This window comes from Prosopis cineraria, unplaced genomic scaffold (genome assembly GCF_029017545.1).
Source record: "Prosopis cineraria cultivar Desert tree isolate PC_DT_omini unplaced genomic scaffold, ASM2901754v1 PC4, whole genome shotgun sequence".
Classification (NCBI taxonomy): domain Eukaryota; kingdom Viridiplantae; phylum Streptophyta; class Magnoliopsida; order Fabales; family Fabaceae; genus Prosopis; species Prosopis cineraria.
Window position 1 is genome coordinate 9,547,292 of NW_026555335.1, and position 19,488 is coordinate 9,566,779.

The following is a 19,488-nucleotide window of genomic DNA, read 5'->3' on the forward strand; positions in this document are numbered from 1 at the left end:
ACTGCAAACAAGGCAACGACAGCATTGATACTAGAGCATTGATTATGCGAGAAGATCTTCCACCACTTCACAGAGCGCCGTAGGCCAATATCCATGTAAAGAGGCACCATTGCAATCATAACATGATAGAAGTCTAACCAGGTGATGATATTCGGTGGACTATTGAACAGAAATAACAAGGATCAGAACATGGTCTAGGGATTGAAATGGAGAGAGAGAAGAAGAAGAGGAATGAGGCGAGAGGAATTGGAGGAGGGAAGCTGGGGAAGGGGATGAAGGCTGAAGTGGGGATGGGGGCAGGAGTGGGGTGATGAAAAGAGATGGCGATGGAGAGGAATCAAATCACACTTCAACCAGTATAAACCAACTTGAAATCTTACAGATAATAACAACCTGGCGATATTAAGAAAATGGTGAGTTACAAAGAAATAGAACTAAAACTCGAATTTTGGGTTCAAAATTTGATATAATCGAAAGTAAAAGTGAGGAGAATTCAAACCTTGGGAGAAGAATCTAATTTGGGTCGTTTTCAAAGAGAGCCAAGTTCGTTTTCTAGAATTGTGAAGCTCCAACTTCAGCTTTTCAAGGGAATTGGAATTCGATATCATGAACTAAAGAGGAAGCTACACTGGAATACATGAATCTGCAGGAATGAAGGAGGATAACCAACGGCGGCAGAGTGCAAAGTCTTCCTCCTTCAATGAACCAAAAGACGTTGCTCTCCTTCTCAGTACACCGTGTCAGCCATTTTAATCCACTTGGATGCTTGTGTGTTAGCCATATCATCCACAGTTAGCCATATTAGTAATTTTAAAACGGGGTTAGTGGGGAGAGATTAACCAGCGTAATGTTTGAAAGTATAAGGGCTCAATTAAGATGATTAAAACAAGGGGGTGCCTCATTAAAAATTAGGGTAAACTATAAGGACACATAAGAGTGTTTTTCCATAACAAATTAAGGGTCCGTTTGGTTTTCTTCCGTTTTACATTAAAAAAGTAAAATTTTACTTTCAAGAGGTTAAAAGTTGTTTGGGTAAAATATTTTGTAAGAAAACACATTTTAAAAGTACATTTAAATAGTAGTTGTAAGTGAATTTATAAAACGTAACTATTTAAAATTTTTAAAAAGTAGAATGTTATTTGACCATACTACCCCAAGTTTAATCTTTTATTCTTTTATTTAAAAAATAATTAATTTATTAAAAATATAATTATTATTTCAATAATAATAATTAGGTATCAATTTTTTAGCATTATAAATTGAATAATTAATCATGTTAATAACATTAATGTATAATAAAAATTATAAATCTTTATCACATTTTCTAAAATTATAAATTTAAAAAATATAAATAACTAGAGATCAAATTTTTAGTATTATAGATCAAAATTTATGTTATTTAAAATCTTTATCACATTTTTTAAATATTTTAAATATATTATATTTGTATAATAAAAATTATAAATCATCATAAATTAATGTCCTTTTTAAAAATTGTACATTCAAAAGCACATTTTACTATTACAAGCCAAATAATTTTTAGTGTATCAAATTAATTTTAAAAAAATATATCCAAATATAAATTTTATTACAACAATTGACTTTCATTAAATTGACTTTTATTAAAAAAATTTATCAAATAAATTTTTAATAAATTGAAAACTAAATGTACACTAATTCATTCTCATCTGCCAACGTGGGTTGAGAAAAAAGCCCTGGTTAATTTTATTTCGCCAAATGATAAAGAAAAATCCATTAAAAATAGTTGATTGAGGCAATTTTTTTTTTTTGGCCGAAGAGTTGATTGAGACAATTAGACTTTCTAATTCTTTGCGAATGCGCGTGTCTTTTCCTTTTCGTGTCACCTTAGATACAAGGTAAACGTCTAGTTGTTGCAGTAACAATGTCATTTCCATCGCTTGAATTTTGAGATTTTAAATTAATATATAACTGATTTTGAATTTCTTAGCCAATTTGTTTTCTCCCATTATTTTGAATTAATTATAAGTTGTGATTTCCTTGTCCAGCTCAACCAATTTACTCACACTCTTTTGCCGTAATAATTCCTCAATCTGCATTTAGAATTATTGACCCTGCTCTCTCATCACACTAAGGTGGAATTAGTTGCACATCGTATCGTACATTAATTGCTTAAAATCCCAGACAGAGACCATTATGCAGCACTGCGGACCCTTGGCAAATAAAAGGAAAAGGAAAAGGAAAAGTCACATGCATTGGCAAAGAATTCCAGTCTCATCATTGTCTCAATCAACTATTTACAATTGACTTTTCTTTTTCATTCTGGCAACAATTATCACAGGACTTTTCGTTTGGGACCACAGTACACTAATTAATTCAGGCAAATGAGAACGATTTAATTTCTCGTAAACCATGATTTGGCACTGTAACTCCATTTTGCCAGTCTACAAAAGGTCCAGAATAAGGATCAGGAAACACAGCCTTGGGATATATTCATAGACGGAGAGACAAGAGAGGATTGGGTTCTGTGGGTGTGAGAATGGGAGCTGTTTGGGGTACCATATTTGTGGTTCTGGCAGCAATATCGGTGACTCATGCACAGCTCAGCCCAACATTCTACGACGAAACATGCCCTAACGTCACCGACATCGTGTCTGGGGTTATCCAGAATGCTTCGCAAAGCGATCCTCGTATCGGAGCCAGTCTCATCAGGCTTCACTTCCATGACTGCTTTGTTCAAGTATGTGCTTACTTCATCTCTACTATATGCATGTTCTTTTCTTTGCTTACTGTTTATTCACTCTATATTATTGTATGTTATCATGTCACTCCAATTATCTTATCTCTGTCAAATTTCCGGGCTCTCACTTTTGAATGAATGAAATTCTGGGTTTCAAAGTGAGAGAGGCACGTGAGCTGAAACAAGTACGGACTCTCTGTCTGTTATGGGGCTTATCCCCTCTAAAGTAAATTAATCTTAACCCTCTTGCTTTGTTTAACTCAGCATCTGATTTTACAAGTCTTAATTATTATGAACTTCTTATGAAGCTCTGGGGAGGGAAAAGAGGATATAGGAAACAAAACTATATATGCATGCTTGAAGTAGAAAAACTTGATCTTCAAAGCCAAAATCAAAATATCGTTCGTAAGCTACATCTTATAATTATAATCTGTTAAACTTTCATAATTGGCGACCAAAAATATCAAACTTTTTAAATTGGAACCTAACTTTCAAGTTTCTCCGTTTGATTATATACACCATTTAATTAGTTTGACAAGCAAGTCTTGGCTGATTAGCTACGATAATAGACAATAACAAACAAACACATGGGATATAATTATAGTCTATTTTACATATTTGGTGTGGTTAGTTATATTTGCTTTTAAGAAACTTTCATAAATCACAAACCTACGCACATATATAGACACACATTAATTTATTACTTATCAAGTAAGAAATATTATTTTTGTTACATCCCCTTTATTAGATTATTAATTATAAGTTGATTGAAATTAATTTAATTCTGCAGTAATTGTAATGGAAATTACAGTTAAAAATCATAAACTATTGATTCACTTAGTTTGTATTACAAAACTCTTTGATCAAAAAAATATTACAAACTCTAAATCATTTGTGTTGGTCACTTAATTTTATTACAAACTAGAAAACCAATACTCATCACATAATTTTAGTCAAGATCATTAAAAGTTTATTTTAAAATTTAAATTATTTTAATATAAATATTTTTAGTTTCAGATGCGCCAGTGTGTAATTTTTCCTTTAACAGCACCGGAAAGTCGGAAACATTCGCACCCTTAGCTTGTGGAAAAGGAAAAAGTGGTATTGGCGTGTGGAGAAAGCTTAGAAGCTAGGAGCATATTGAAAGTTGGACCATGCCTTTTTTTAAAAAAATATTTAATATTTTTAAATAATTTGAACCCAAATTAAATCAAGTGATTCTTATAAAAAGTACTCTCTTCATTTTTGTTTATATGAAAAATTACCAATTTTTACTTATTTTTTATATAAATAAAATTACACATTTTAATAAATATTTATTATACATTGTTAAATCATTCTTTATAATTTACATTAATAAAAAATAATTAATACATAATTATATTGATTAATATATAATATTTTAATTTATTTATTTATTTTCAGGTATAATTATTATGATTAATTAATTTTTTTAAATTATGTGTGATATAATTTTATATATATATATATATATATAGAGAAACGGAGGGAGTAAGTTCTTCTGGATGTTTTTGTTCAAATCGAATAAACAATTCACTTTATAGAGTACGGAATAAAGGGAGAGACTGATAAAAGAATAAGCTATTACTTTCGTAACATGTTTTGAGACTAGAGAGGGGACTCAGGAAGTTGATGAATGACGACATTGACATGAATGCATTTATTTGTGACGTGACTGATGACAGGGATGTGATGCTTCGCTTTTGCTGAACGATAGTGCCACCATAGTAAGCGAACAGCAAGCTCTTGGCAATAATAACTCCATCAGAGGACTGGACGTTGTCAATAATATCAAGTCCGCTCTTGAATCCTCTTGCCCCAATACCGTTTCTTGCGCTGACATCCTTGCCATTGCTGCTCAATCTTCTGTTGTCCTGGTATATTACACGGATACATATCTCTCTTCTTCATGCCATGTGAATTATAATTTGATGAGAGCAATAATGTGAATCAGGCTGGAGGACCCTCATGGACAGTTCAATTGGGAAGAAGGGATAGCCTGACAGCAAACTTGACCCTAGCTAATCTTAACCTTCCAGGCCCCAATTCAACATTGGAAACTCTCAAGGATCGCTTCTCTGTTCAAGGCCTCAATGCCACTGATCTTGTTGCACTCTCTGGTACTACGTACTATCACTTCATTAATTGCTCTTCCAACCTTTCTCGTCAGTTCCTTCTAATTCAGATATCTCATTTATTTTCAGGTGCTCACACATTTGGAAGAGCTCAGTGCAGTACCTTTGTTAACCGGCTTTACAATTTTAGCGGCGACGGCAACCCAGACTCGACGCTGAACACCACATACTTAGCCACGTTGCGACAGATATGCCCACAGAACGCAGGAGGGACTAACCTCACGAATCTCGACCTGACCACGGCTGATACCTTTGACAAGAACTATTACTCCAACTTGCAGCTCCAGAACGGCTTGCTCTTCAGTGACCAGGTCCTGTTCTCCACTTCTGGTGCTGATACCATCGCCATCGTCAACAATTTCAGCTCCAACCAGACAGCTTTCTTTGAAGCCTTTGCAGCGTCCATGATCAAGATGGGTAATATCAACCCTTTGACCGGCACCCAGGGTGAAATCCGAACCCAATGTAATGCTGTCAATGGAGCCTCAGGGTTAATTATGGGCGGTGTTGCTTCCGCTAAATCTCAAGACGCTTCTGTTAGTTCAATCTAAGCTATCTCTCTGTTTGTTTTGGCATAAATAAACAAGCGAAACATCGTGCTAGTGACTTGTGACCATGTATATATTCTGCTGCTGCTGCTGCGTGTGTGTGTGTGTGTGTCATGTATCAGCGAGCAATATATTTTCTTCCTTGAAAAGACTTTATGTAAATCATGTTTTAGCTTCCAGAATTAAAAGAATACATCTCAAATTAATTCTCGAGGGGAAAAAAATAATGTCAGAGGAAGGTGAAGCTCTGCAGAAAATGAGGGGGAGAGGTGATGCTTGGAGTCAATCACAAAGGTAACGAATATGAGATGAACAAAGGTCGCATGAACCCTTCGCAGACATGATTGGGTACAATGCATTGATGAAAACCAAGTCACAATCAGCAATAGTGGACGTACGTGGACTTCCTATCTTGGACCACATGGCATGTGCTTCCTCAATATTTTCTTCCGTATTATGTATCATCAAATCAAGGCCTAACAAAAACGTGCGAGCCTAAAGCTCAGATATATATATATATATATATTGTGATCTCAATCAACATTATCTTACATTTCTCTGATTCAGTTGAATTACTAGATTTAAAAAATGTATTAAAAAAAGAAAATGAAATCTTATGTGCAAGTGAACAATAAATTAATTAAGCATATAAGTATATAACAGATTCCTCTCGATTTAGTGCTGTCACTCTCACAAAGACGAATGTGATGGTGCTCTTGTTAGATCAATCTGAATAACATGATCGTGGGTCCGTTTATAATACACACACACACACACACACACACACACACACACACACACACACACACACACACACACGTCTTCATACGCTTGTGTGGGTCATGTAGCTGTACGTCCTTTGGTACAAGTGGTCATAATAAGGGAAAATGACAAGGAAGGAGCTTATAAAAACATTAATACTAAATTAAAAATTTAATATTGAAACATAGCAGAAGGGGTAATAAAATTTGGGAATATCAGTGTTAAAAATTTTTAATTTAATATTAATATTCTTATAAGATCTTTATTTATCATTCTCTCATAATTTTATTAGTATGCTGCTGATAATAATATCATAATAAAGTCCGTATTTCTGATGAGACATGTGTACCTGTATGTGTGTTTTTAATCTTTTACAAGCTATATAAGGTGGGAGATGATGCTGATAATTTAATTTGCTTTTTGACAGGAAATTGGATGTTGTAATGTAACAGCACCATACGAAAAGAGTTTGAAAGTTATTGCATTTGATCGAGGACTACTGATCTATAGTTAGGTTCAGGTTGCCGAAAACGATCGAGGTCCCAGCTGTGAATGAAAATTTCTCAAATTTGTTGCCGTTGCGAAGTAGATTTTAACACAAGAGGCTGATGTAATAGCAGTGGAATTATATACACCAATACTCGCCAAGTTTGAATCTCCTTTTTGTCAATTTGAAATTTTAGCATGGCTTTGAAAATGGAGGTTCAAATTTTAAAATGAACTTGACAAAAATTATAGTAGAATATTTTCGAAAAATGACAGAAAATGCTGTCAAGATAAGCAAATGGCAAAAAGGGAAAGTGAATCGATGAGCTGGTTAATGATTGTCTAGACTGAAATTCACTCAATACGCTTTTCTTGAAGTTCAGATATCAAGATTTTGAAAGACCCACCACTTTAGTGTTGAGAATTACGTACTACCTACATAATGTGGCCTAATTTGTTTTCTTTTGCACTGGTTTTATGTGGACTATAGTAATCCGAAAAAAAATAAAACAAAAGGTGCATAAAATGTAATTAATGTACAATGTCCCAAGGTAATGATGTGATACGAACAAAACTTGGTCGCATGAACCCTTTTCAGACATAATGGTGTACAATGCATTTATGAAAAAGAAAAAAAAAACAAGTCACGATCAACGATAGTTATCAATTTTTGGACCGAATTGTGATTCCTCAATATTTCCAACGTGATCTGCATTGACAAATGAAGGCCCAACATCAGCCGTGTGGGAGTCAAAAGCTCAGGTCTTGTGATCTTAATACACAATCTAATTATATTTCTCACATTCAACGAACTACTGAATTACAATAATTTGTATATGAAAAAGAAAATGAAATTTCTTGTGCAAGTAAACAATAAAGCATATCTGTGTTCATATCTTTATGCAGTGCTTTTGGAGAATTTTCCTTTTGTTCTCGGCACAATAACCACGCAGCAACTTTCAACTCATTTACTCATCGTTAAATTCAATTTTTTTTTAGATACATCGGAAATAATAAATTCAATCGCCTGCTCCCTTATAAACATAACCTTTTCATAAGTCATCTCTTAGAAACCTTTTATACGTATATTTAGAAATAATTTTTAAAAATGGAGCAATAATTTATATTTTTTCAATATTAATTATCATTTGTATAGACATATAGTGCAAAGTATAATTACAATATAGAGTGTCAAGATGGCAAGTGTAAGTAGACTTTGACTTGTTTTAAAAATATTTAAACCATATAAAATTGAACTTCATAAAAGACACACGTATGTATGGAGATATATTTCAGCACGGATGAATTCGTGAATTCGTATCAATAATAATTAAAAATGTACATATTTTATTACATATATCTAACATTGTTGAAGGACTCGTTTATCTCAATTTTTAAAACTATTCAAACTGAATTAGAACGTAATTTATCATTGCCGAACTCGTATTCAGTAGAGAGCGTTTTTTGTTTTCGAAGTCTTTCTTTACACAACACTGTATTCCAGCTGAGACCGCTAGTTTGATGGCCTCATTTAGAATTAATTAGTCAGTAGTTCTCTTTGAGTCACGCTCTTTATAGTTTCATCACAAAAAAAAAAAAAAACAAGAGAGAGAGAGATTTATCAATACAGGATTGGGCAGCAGTCACTTTTTAATCATATGTTCGTCAAAGAAATTAAAAATTGCGCTGACTAATAATTCATTGACCATGTTAATCTTGAGATGTTCTATATGACGATTTTACATGATCCATCTCTCAGATGCACGAGTTTTCTGAATTCTAATCCGATCTAGTTTGATTCCCCCCAACCCTCCTTCTGCCTCATGACTTGGATCCAGCCCTTGTATATTTAAAAAAAGAGAGAGATGCTCCGATAAGGATAAGCCTTTGGTGGGAGCGAGCGAGAGAGAGAAGATGACTCAGACAAGATGCTCCAATAAGGACAAGACATCTAATTGGTTTTATCATATTCAAAGGTAGAAGAAGAAAAACACTGGTATTTGGTAGGACTAATAATTAAATATTGATAAACTAATGGCCCGGGAAATTAAATGCAGACCGAACTAATGGTAATGCTTTTAATATCAACGAATAAGACCATGTCATGAACAAGCAATACGAAAAGAAGACACAGATACAGGGCCTGAGCAGAAGGCCAGAAGCCATGGTAAGGTCACAGTGGCTTGCAGGATAATCAGTGACGACACGCTTGGTCAGCTGAGTCCAGTGTTTTACACTTGCTTCATGTCTGATTGGAAATTTTTAGACTTAATTAATTAGAGGCGCATGCAGTAATATTTAATGCATAAACTCCGGGCAAAATCATAGTGCGTTTGAAATTATAAAATATTTTTAAATAAAATTTTACATATTAATAAATCTTATTAAATATATTTAATAATTTTATCTTTTTAAAATAAAAATATAAAATTTTAAAAATATTTATTATTTATTATATTAAAAAGAGAAGGAATAAAAATTAATTATAAAAAATAATAATATTAAAATTAATATATTTAATAAAACTTTATTTTATTTAAATTTTTTTATATTTTATGATGAAAATTCTTTAAAAAAGGTTCCCTAATTCAGGACGGAGGAAGCACTATGCTAAGCACCTTTGATTAATCACACGTACGCGTATTTTGAAGCTTCCGTTGCAATATTTATTGTATGTTGAAACTTGAAAGGAGTTTCATTCAGAATACGTTGAATTTCTACCCAGTGCAGCGCATTAATGAAAAAATATTCTTATGGCAAAAAAGTCAAAAAGTGAAGATGTTGATAATTCGCTGGACATGGGTCGAGGGTGGTTGAGTTGATTGAGGATAGAGGGTGAAATAGAATTGCCAAAAGAATAAACAAGTCGATGCTTAGGACTTTTAACATATAATATGAATTTAATATCAACTTTTTCAGATGTGATTTTTATGGCCAAACTAAGATTTAATATTAAATTTACTACAATTTTTATAAATTATTATTTTTAATAAATAAAAACATTAAAAATATTTATTTAAAAATTAATTTAAAATAAACAATAGAGATATTTTAAAATAAAATTAAAAGTTAGAATACTGGAAGGTAGATAAGTCTTGGATGAGAAAAGAGCTTTAGGATTTGTTTAGATAACTTTAAAAGTATATTCAAATCACATAGAAAATATACTTTTATCAAATTTAATAAATCATTGAATCCTTTAAATAAATTTTTATTGGGTGTAAATTGAAAACCACCCGTATACTTAATTAACCCTGCCATCACCATGTGAATTTATATTATTTATATATTACAATTCATATAATAATTATTTACACTTTTTAAAAGAGTTCATAGCGTTATAATTTTCTATATTTATAGGGAAATGACTTATGGTTGATTGAAGAGGAAATTTCTAAGGGAAACTTTGCTTGTAGTTGTAGGTTTTCACGAAATTCTGGGTCGAAGTCCTTCGTGCCCAAAGAGAAGAGGAAGTATGCAGTGTAATAGGACGGGAAAGGATGTTGTAATTACAATACAATACAATACTTTAAATTAAACATATCTATATCAAAATAATTCAAGTCATAAATAACAAGTTTGACATTCATATGTTATAACATGACTTTAAATTAAAACTTTTTTGCCAACCCAAAAAAACCTAATTTTGGGTGGTAACATATATAAAGACTAATAGTAATTGAACAAGGAAAACGTTGTTTTTTTTTTTCCCTTAAGTAAAATTGAGGGCCTGAGTCTCATAAATTTGTTTTAAACTTGAGCAATTAAGCTAATAGTTCATCTTGTTCCCTTTTTTTTTTTTTTTGGGGACCAAACTAATTCTTCCGAGGGACATCAAATAAAATTGGTGAAATGGTATGGGTATTAAAAAAAATTGAAAAGATGCAGAAAATATTAGTTCGATGCTTGTATAAGGATGATGCATCATGCATGCAAAAAATCATGTTGGCATGGTTACTTCTGATTTAGCCTCATTATGGTTAAATCCCAGGTGATAAAATTCGATATTAATTAATATTAGTTCGATGCTTGTGAGGAATGGCTCTGATTGTGGGCCCTCACTCCAACCCAAATCTATTTGACTCTTCAAGACGGCACGCGCGCTCTCGTTCTCACCACAATCTCATGTCGTCGTTTTCACGTTACCTGGGAAAACTAATTAAAACAGGATCAAGAAGATGGAAATTACAATTTCAAACCCCAAATTATAGAAATTTTAATGAAAAACCATGGTCATTTTCAAAAAAACCCCTTCTTCTCGGAGTGGCTTTGCTCCTCTAACCTTCGCTCCTCTGCAGCTCCTGGAAGGAGATCTGGACCTCCAAACTAATTTGGATGGTTCGGATTTAATGTTTTAATTTTTATTTTTATTTTATATTTATTAAAATAAAATATTTATGTAAGTTATAAAAAATTTTATTAAATCTAATTACCAACCTGGGTAGGTTACATTTGTATTAGAAAAATAAAAACTTATAAAAAATTTAATAATTAAATCTGCACTATTCATAATACATATGAATGATCAATTTATAAAAAATATAAAATTTTTAATGTTTAATTAAACTGTTGAAAGTAAATTTGTATTATCTATGTTGATAATAAATAAATTTATTAATTTTTTTTTTCAATACAAATGTAAACTATTCAGATTATTAAGCAGATTGATTAATTTTTTTTATAACTTTCATAAATATCTTATTTTAATAAATATAAAATAAAAATAAAAATAAAAATATTAAATTCAAACCATTCAAAAGTTCTTCCGTAAATAGGAATAGCTGCGGAGGAATGAAGAGTGGGAGGGGCGAAGCCGACTCCCTCCTTCTCTTATCTCTCCATGTATGGATATCCCTAGGGCCTAGGCTGTGTTTTCTGATCCTTAATTATTATAAACGGCCTTTATTTATGGGATGACAAATTAAAGTGGGGTTACAGTGCCAAGTCATCATTTTCTAATAGTTGATTGATGCAATGAGACTTTAGAATTTTCTGGGAATAATGCATGCACGTCACTTTTCCTTCTTGGTGTGCTGAATAATAGCCACCGTCTTGGAATTTAAGTAATGAATGCATGATGTATTCACCAATTCAACTTTAGTGTGGTGAGAACGTGAGAGCAGGGATTCAGTTTTCACGCTCATCCCATCCCATGTGCTCATCTTTAAAATAAAATTTGCACCATTTAAATTTTAATTTCAATGGTTTAAATTTTAAAAATAATTTTATAGTATATTTATTAAAATAAAAATTTATAAAATAATTTTAATATGGTCCAGATAATTTATAATTTTATCTGAACTGTGCAAAATATACCTGGATAATCAATATACATCATTCATAAAAATTTTAATATTAAACTAAACCTTTTAAATTAAATCAATATTTTTTATAATTTTTTATTTTAATAAATATAATATAAAATTACATAATATTATTTAAAATTTGAACCATTCAAATAAAAATTTAAATAGTCCAAATCTCATATTAAAGATGAGTACACGGTGTTTATTTTTGAGATGAGTAAAGAAACTACTTCCAGCGTAGGGTCGCTCATTCTAAAGCAAGATTAGATAATTACAGCATATCGTTGCCAGCTCTAGGCATGAATTACTTTTAGGGACGCCTCAAAACTTTTTAATTTACTCTCAATTTGTCTCTTCGACCACGCCCATGTTATACAAAACATGTCGGTCTTCCACTTTAGTTGCCGTATTATCTCACCACACTGAAGTGGAATCAGCAATACATCATACGTTAATTACTTAAAATCCAAGACGGTCACTGTATAGCTATTATCCAGCATACCCTTGGCAAAGGAAAAGTCACTTGCAAAGAATTCTCGAGCCCCGTTGTCTCAATCAATCAACAACTTGCAATGCACTTATCTTTTTCATTTGGCGAAAATTAAAAGCAGGGCTTTTTCGTTTGGGACCGCACACTAATTCAGGCTTTAATTATTAAATTATTTATTTTCTGTACGTACATTAACAAATGAGAACGACTTAATTTATTATTCACCATCATTTGGCACTGTAACCCCAGTTTGTCAGCCTATAAATGGAGACCCACTGGTGAGGATCAGAAGACAGCCCTGGGACATTCATACACGGGGAGACAAGCAAGATAAGAATGGGTTTTGTGGGTGTGAGAATGGGAGCTGTTTGGAGTTTCATATTTGTGGTTCTGGCAGCAATATCTGTGACTTATGCGCAGCTGAGTCCAACATTCTACAACCAAACATGCCCCAACGTCACGGACATCGTGTCTGGGGTTATCCAGAATGCTTCGCAGAGCGATCCCCGCATCGGAGCAAGTCTCATCAGGCTTCACTTCCATGACTGCTTTGTTCAAGTACGTCCTTCATTTCTCCTATATATACATGTTCTTTCCCTCATTCTCTATTGTATGTTCATGTCACTCCAATTATTTTATCTCAGTTTCAAATTTCTGGGTTCTGGTTTTTGAGTGAGTGAAACACAGGCATGTGAGGTGAGTTGAAACATGTACCTACGGACTCTATGTCTGTATTCTCTCCTTCAAGTTCCACAAAATAGGTCTACTTTCTAAGTAAACTAATCTTACACACGCTCTTGTTTTGTTCAACTCAGCTTTTGGTTTTACAAGTAGTCTTAATTATTATGAACTTCTTGCGAAGTTCTGCTGGGGAGGAGTACGGGAGGGAAAGAGGATGCACAAAGCTATGTATGTATGTATGTATGTATGTTCCAGAATTACTAGAACAGCTTAAAATCGAAATATCGTTCGTGAGCTAAATCTTATATAAGCTGTTAAACTTCTACTCCCTCTCTTTGAAAATAAATATAAGATATTTTTTAAGAAGTTAGATATTAAAAAATAAAAGTTATTTTTAGTTTTTCATGTAATCATTATTTTTTAAAAATGCTACAATAACTTTATATTTATTATATAGTATTTGATAAAAATAAATATAAAAAAATAAAGTTAATTTAAAAATATATAATTATTTTATTAAAAAATAAAATTTAGTTAAAAATATTCGCTGACTAGCTTCTAGAATCAAGCAGATAATAGCAAACAAACATACGGGATGTAACTATAGTTTATTTTATATATTTGGTGCGGTTAGTTATATCTGCTGTACTTTATTAGATTATCATTAATTATAAACATAAAATTTTACGCGTGGCAAAATTACACGCGATATAATTAATTTTTAATTGATATATTTATACTAGATATAGATATAAAATTTATAGCAAGTTGCACTTTCTCACAAGTCGTGTAGACTATTGATTCACTCAGTTTGTATTACAAAACTCTTAAATTATATTATCTGTGTTGGCCACTCAGTTCTCTCTTTTATCCCTATTTTTTTTTCACAAACTAAATAAAAGATTATTCACTTCAGCCCTTCACACTCTCGAAATTTTAGCCGAAGTATAATTTTTCCTTTAATTGCACCGGACACATTCGTAGTTTCGTACCCTTGGATCTTGTGGAAAAAGAAAGTGGCATTGGCGTGTGGAGAAAATTTTAGCAGTTTTAGCAGCAAAGGCCTGGAGCATACTTACTCACTCCGTTTTGAAATATAAAATATTTTTAATTAAATTTTATTTTTTAATAAAATAATTATTTATTTTTAAGTTAACTATATATTTTTATATTTATCTCTATTAAATACCTTATATTAAATACCTTATAATAAATATAAAGGGCACTTTAAAAAATGATTACACCTTAAAAGATTAAAAATATTTTATATTTTTTCCTCAAAAAATACTTACATTTTTTAATGAATGGAATATTTATTTTGGTCTTGTTCACATAATATTTCAATTATTATTGTGTTTATATTTATCCTTTTATTTTTATTAAATGTTAAAAAATTATTAATTATTAAATAAGTATATTTAATATGAGTAGAGTTAAAGATTTGCCAAAATAGACAAAATTAATAAAATTTAAAACTTTCCACATTTCTCGTGATGAAATTAAAATACAAGAAGCAACTTTTAAATAGACTAGAAAAGTATTAAAAATTATACTTTGCCTTTTTATAAAAAATATTTAATATTTTGGAATAATTCGGATCCAAATTAAGTCAAGTGATTCAAATAAAAAGCTAAAAAGTAAGTTGTTCTGGAAGGCGTTGTTTAAATTGGCCGATTGGCCCGGATGAATAATTTACTTAAAGGGCATTAATTAATCAGTGTCACCCAATCTAACTAGTGGTAGGTACAGGCTTCACTTTTAAGACTGCAGAGTATGGAATAAAAGGACAGGTAAAAAGGAAAAGCCATTAGTAGTTTCGTAATATGTTTTGTTAATGTTGGAGACATGAGGACAGATCCAGGAAGTTGCTGACGAATATCAACATTATTGACAAGAATGCATTTATTCGTCACTTGACTGACAGGGATGTGATGCTTCGCTCCTGCTGAACGACAGTGCCACCATTGTCAGCGAACAGCAAGCTTTTGGCAATAACAACTCTATCAGAGGACTGGACGTTGTCAATAACATCAAGTCCGCCCTTGAATCCGCTTGCCCCAACACTGTTTCTTGCGCTGACATCCTTGCCATTGCTGCTCAAGTTTCTGTCGTCATAGTATATCTCTTCTTTAACTGAATTCCATTAATTTATATATAATTTTTAAAAGTTACAGTTAGCAGCTTAGCTTCAAGCCATGAATTCTTCGGTCCGATATTGGTAAATTAATTTGAACAGGCAGGAGGGCAGTCATGGACAGTTCAGTTGGGAAGAAGAGATAGCCTCACAGCAAACCTAAGCCTCGCTAATGCTAACCTTCCTTCGCCTTTCTTCAGCTTGGACTCCCTGAAGCTAAACTTCTCTGCTCAAGGCCTCAACATTACTGATCTTGTTGCCCTCTCTGGTACTGCTATATCACTTCATAAATGTTAACTCCCCATGACCTTTCTCGCTCATCAGTTATCTCCTTCTAACATCGATATCTTTCAGGTGCTCACACGTTTGGAAGATCTCAGTGCAGGTTCTTTGATAACCGGCTTTACAATTTTAGCGGCGACGGCAACCCGGACTCGAGACTTAACACAACCTACTTGGCGACATTGCGTCAGATATGCCCACAGAGCGGAGTAGGGACGAACAGTAACCTCACAAATCTGGACCTGACCACACCCGATGTCTTTGACAGTAACTATTACACCAACCTTCAGCAAGGCAATGGCCTCCTTAACAGCGACCAGGTCCTGTTTTCCACTTCTGGTGCTGATACCATCGCCATCGTCAACAATTTCAGCGCGAACCAGACAGCTTTCTTTGAAGCTTTTGCAGCGTCCATGATCAAGATGGGTAATATCAACCCTTTGACCGGAACCCAGGGTGAAATCCGAACCCAATGTAATGCTGTCAATGGAGCCTCAGGGTTAATTATGGGCGGTGTTGCTTCCGCTGAATCTCAAGACGCTTCTGTTAGTTCAATCTAAGCTATCTCTCTGTTTGTTTTGGCATAAATAAACAAGCGAATCATCGTGCTTGTGAGTTGGGACCATGTATTTTGCTGCTTTGTATATCTTTGTCATGTATTGCCGAGTAATATAATTTCTTTCCTTGAAAATACTTTATGTAAATCATATTTTCGCTTCCAGAATTAAAAGAATGCGTCTCAAATTAATATGTTATCAGCGTGTTTTGGCATAAATAAGTGTCATGCTTGTGAACCATGTGTTTTGCTGCCTTATATTATGTGCCTTCTGCCTTGCATATGCACCATTTAATTGATGCATATTGATTATTCATATTTATTTTGTACAGTTTAGAATTGTGTAGGATACGTTTAAATAATTAATATATATATTTATTATAAAAATTTTAATATTAAATTAAATTCATTAAATTAAATTTACATCAGGTTAAAAATAAAAAATTTGTTAAAATTACTTTATAATTTTTATAAATATTTATTTTAATAAATATAATATATAATAATATATTAAATTTGTACTATCTAAAGTTAAAATATGAATCATTCACATTTTAACTTAAGGATGAGCTCATGGGATGAGCATAGAAACTGGACCATTAACAAGTAATATATTTTCCTTCTTAAAAGGACTTTAAAGTAAATCATATTTTCGCTTACAGAGTTTGAAAGAACGCATGCCAAGTTAATTCTCAAAGAACGAGGCTTCGAAGCTGGCAAATTGGGGGGAAATCATGTTAGGAAGGTGAGGCTCAGAGGGGAGTGAGGTAGCTGGAGCGCTTCACGAATGGGCTTGAAGTTGTTTGAATTGGGCCACTGGTGGTGGGCCGTCTTGATGATCTGGTTGTGAGGGAGCTGGAGCGCTTCACGAATGGGCTTGAAGTTGTTTGAATTGGGCCACTGGTGGTGGGCCATCTTGATGATCTGGTTGGTGTCAGAGGTGATCTGGGGGCCCAAATTTTACTTTATTGATCTTTTGAAAAAAACTCCTTCAAAAAGCAAATATGTAAAATTTTATTGGGAGTGTGAGAGGGAATTAAATAATCTCAAAATTGAAATCCATGAATTTATGTGAAGTTTTTGCTTTTATGGATGGAAAAAAATTTATTTTATAAAAAATAATAAATGAACAGAATCATAAAAAATAAATAAAAGAAAACTTTACAAAAATTCGCTAAATCCTTTTTTTTTTCCTACCAACACACCAATCCCAATTTCAGATATTTAAATCCAAGTAATAAGAGAGTAGAGAGCAAATACGATCCGAGGTTTCGAGCATACAAAAATTTTCTGCATAACCGAAAGTGAATTATTTTTACTCATTAATTTATCGGATGGAATTTGGACACTTTATTTATACTAAGTATTATCCAAACAAGTTATTTAAAATATTAAATCATTAAAGGTTAAAGGGAAAAAATATCCTAAATTTTTTTTAGAGGTACCTGATATTTTAAACTTTTTTTGAATTATTTTTACTTCAAAAGTTTCAAAAATAGAGCATTTTCACCTCACCATTAAAAATTGAAAACATTAATTATTAAATTAAAGTTTAACTAAGGATATTTTTATATTTTTTTCCTCATTCCTAATTTATTTAGTCTTTGATTTCACTTGTCAGTAAATTTTTTTAACTTTTTTTCTTTCAATAAATAAAAACAAAAAATGAAAATTGTAGAAATAAAGGAGGGCACATTCATAAAATATTTTGATTAAACTTCTATTAATGGTTAATATTTTTTATATTTGATACTGAGGTAAAAATGCTGTGTTTTTGAAATTTTTAGAATAAAAATGCTTCAAAAATTTTCTGAAAGATGCCAGACATCCTTTAAAAAAATGTTTAAGATATTTTCACAATTTAACTTAATTAATAAAAATAAATGAAAACAGGCCTAAAATTAGGCAATGGCTCTGACAGTTGAAGAACGTCAAACCGTCAGAGTAAGAAACATGATAAATGGGAAGTGGGGCGACCCTGGCTTTCATTAAAAAATAAAATAAAATGATTATGATGTTCTGAGATCTTAACTATAAAAAATAAAAAGTCAAAAATAATCCGTGTCCTTGCAATCAGAATGGTACGGTGACTCTCCATCGAGTTTATGCACATACGCCCCTTCGTAGGTCCAAAGGCTTTTCATTAGCATATGAAAGATTTTGCTAATTTAACACGGCAGGGTCACTGTACGTGGAAACTAGGATCATAATCTTGGCCCAAGCCATCAATGACGCGTTTAATTTGTTATGGTTTTCTAATATGTTATCAAACGCGTCATAAGCACATGATCATCAGAGCCAAGTCCAGAAGTCCTACGCTTCTTCTGGTAACATGAGGTTTGTTGTTTTTGTGATTTTATTTTTTGTATTGTGAGACAAAACCCACCAGTATTCAATATTATTAACAATGATAATCATGCGGTCTCAGTTAAAAATTACTTTTTTTTGGGGACAAATCTGCCATCTCACTAGCCATCACTATTTTCAAGTTTAAAACAAAAATTCAGAAAGTGTTTATCGTCGTTGCCTTACCTTGCATGTTATTTCACTGAGTTGCAGTTGGAGAGGATGATGCCAAGAAAAAGACATAAAATGAATTGAATTAATTTTGATGGGCGTGACCCTGACAAAATATGGGCGCCACTCAAAGGCTAAGGTGTAGAATTTGTGGTGGGTTGGTGGCGACAAGTATTTGACCCCCTTATCTGAACTCAAAGAGGATAAACTCTAGTATATTCATTCTCCAACAGCCCATCTCAACCAAATCTCACTCTCAACATGGCCTTCTCTCATTTTCTATTTTTCATTTCTAATTATATATATCCCTTTTGCTAAACTCAACTTCACTATGCGAAAATTTTCAATGATCTATCATATGATATTATAAGAATAAATATTTCTCTATCAAATTTATATACTTATCTTGTTTTTAGCTTAAAATTTTAACATAACATTAAACATACATACATACATACATACATACATACATACATACATATATATATATATATATATATATTAGTGGGATTTAATTAAACACTTCTTCCATTCTAGATACTTGTCCTAGTAGAAAAAACACACACAAACCAAGAAGAAAACAAAACCTATATATAATGTAAGAATTTTCTTTTTCAATTTTCCTTCTATTTTAAATCTTAACTATCCTCATTTAACGCCCTTGATCTAACAAGTGTATTATTGAAAAAAAAGTAATAATTATATTTTAAAATTTGGAACTAACATTTATATAGGGGGACAAAAGGAAAATGCAAATCAAGAGAAGTAAACAAGAATAAAAAATTATTTCAATAATCATCATAAGCCACGTACAAGAGCAATGCGGCAGTACCACCGATTTTACCAAACAT

At 32.2% G+C, this 19,488-nt stretch overlaps 2 protein-coding genes across 2 annotated transcripts; both read left to right on the forward strand.

Annotated features, from left to right (window-relative positions):
• Positions 1-2,424: 2,424 nt before the first annotated feature.
• LOC129308674 (peroxidase A2-like) lies at positions 2,425-5,588 on the forward strand. The gene is made up of 4 exons (XM_054949964.1): positions 2,425-2,719; positions 4,426-4,617; positions 4,695-4,860; positions 4,945-5,588. Exons 1-4 carry the CDS (start codon positions 2,519-2,521, stop codon positions 5,424-5,426), a joined length of 1,041 nt encoding a protein of 346 aa, XP_054805939.1. The 5' UTR covers positions 2,425-2,518; the 3' UTR covers positions 5,427-5,588.
• A 7,154-nt stretch (positions 5,589-12,742) lies between these two features.
• Positions 12,743-16,312, forward strand: LOC129308673 (peroxidase A2-like). The gene is made up of 4 exons (XM_054949963.1): positions 12,743-13,025; positions 15,073-15,264; positions 15,385-15,550; positions 15,637-16,312. The coding sequence occupies exons 1-4, from the start codon at positions 12,804-12,806 to the stop codon at positions 16,122-16,124; spliced, it is 1,068 nt and encodes a 355-aa protein (XP_054805938.1). The 5' UTR covers positions 12,743-12,803; the 3' UTR covers positions 16,125-16,312.
• Positions 16,313-19,488: the final 3,176 nt, after the last annotated feature.

What these genes read in the sequence shown, in the direction of transcription:
- LOC129308674 (XM_054949964.1), top strand. Translation starts at nt 2,519, where the DNA reads ATGGGAGCTGTTTGGGGTACCATATTTGTGGTTCTGGCAGCAATATCG. An exon ending in CTCAATCTTCTGTTGTCCTG is followed by an intron (nt 4,618 to 4,694) that starts GTATATTACACG and finishes AATGTGAATCAG; the next exon opens with GCTGGAGGACCCTCATGGAC. An exon ending in TGATCTTGTTGCACTCTCTG is followed by an intron (nt 4,861 to 4,944) that starts GTACTACGTACT and finishes ATTTATTTTCAG; the next exon opens with GTGCTCACACATTTGGAAGA.
- LOC129308673 (XM_054949963.1), top strand. Translation starts at nt 12,804, where the DNA reads ATGGGTTTTGTGGGTGTGAGAATGGGAGCTGTTTGGAGTTTCATATTT. An exon ending in CTCAAGTTTCTGTCGTCATA is followed by an intron (nt 15,265 to 15,384) that starts GTATATCTCTTC and finishes TAATTTGAACAG; the next exon opens with GCAGGAGGGCAGTCATGGAC. An exon ending in TGATCTTGTTGCCCTCTCTG is followed by an intron (nt 15,551 to 15,636) that starts GTACTGCTATAT and finishes GATATCTTTCAG; the next exon opens with GTGCTCACACGTTTGGAAGA.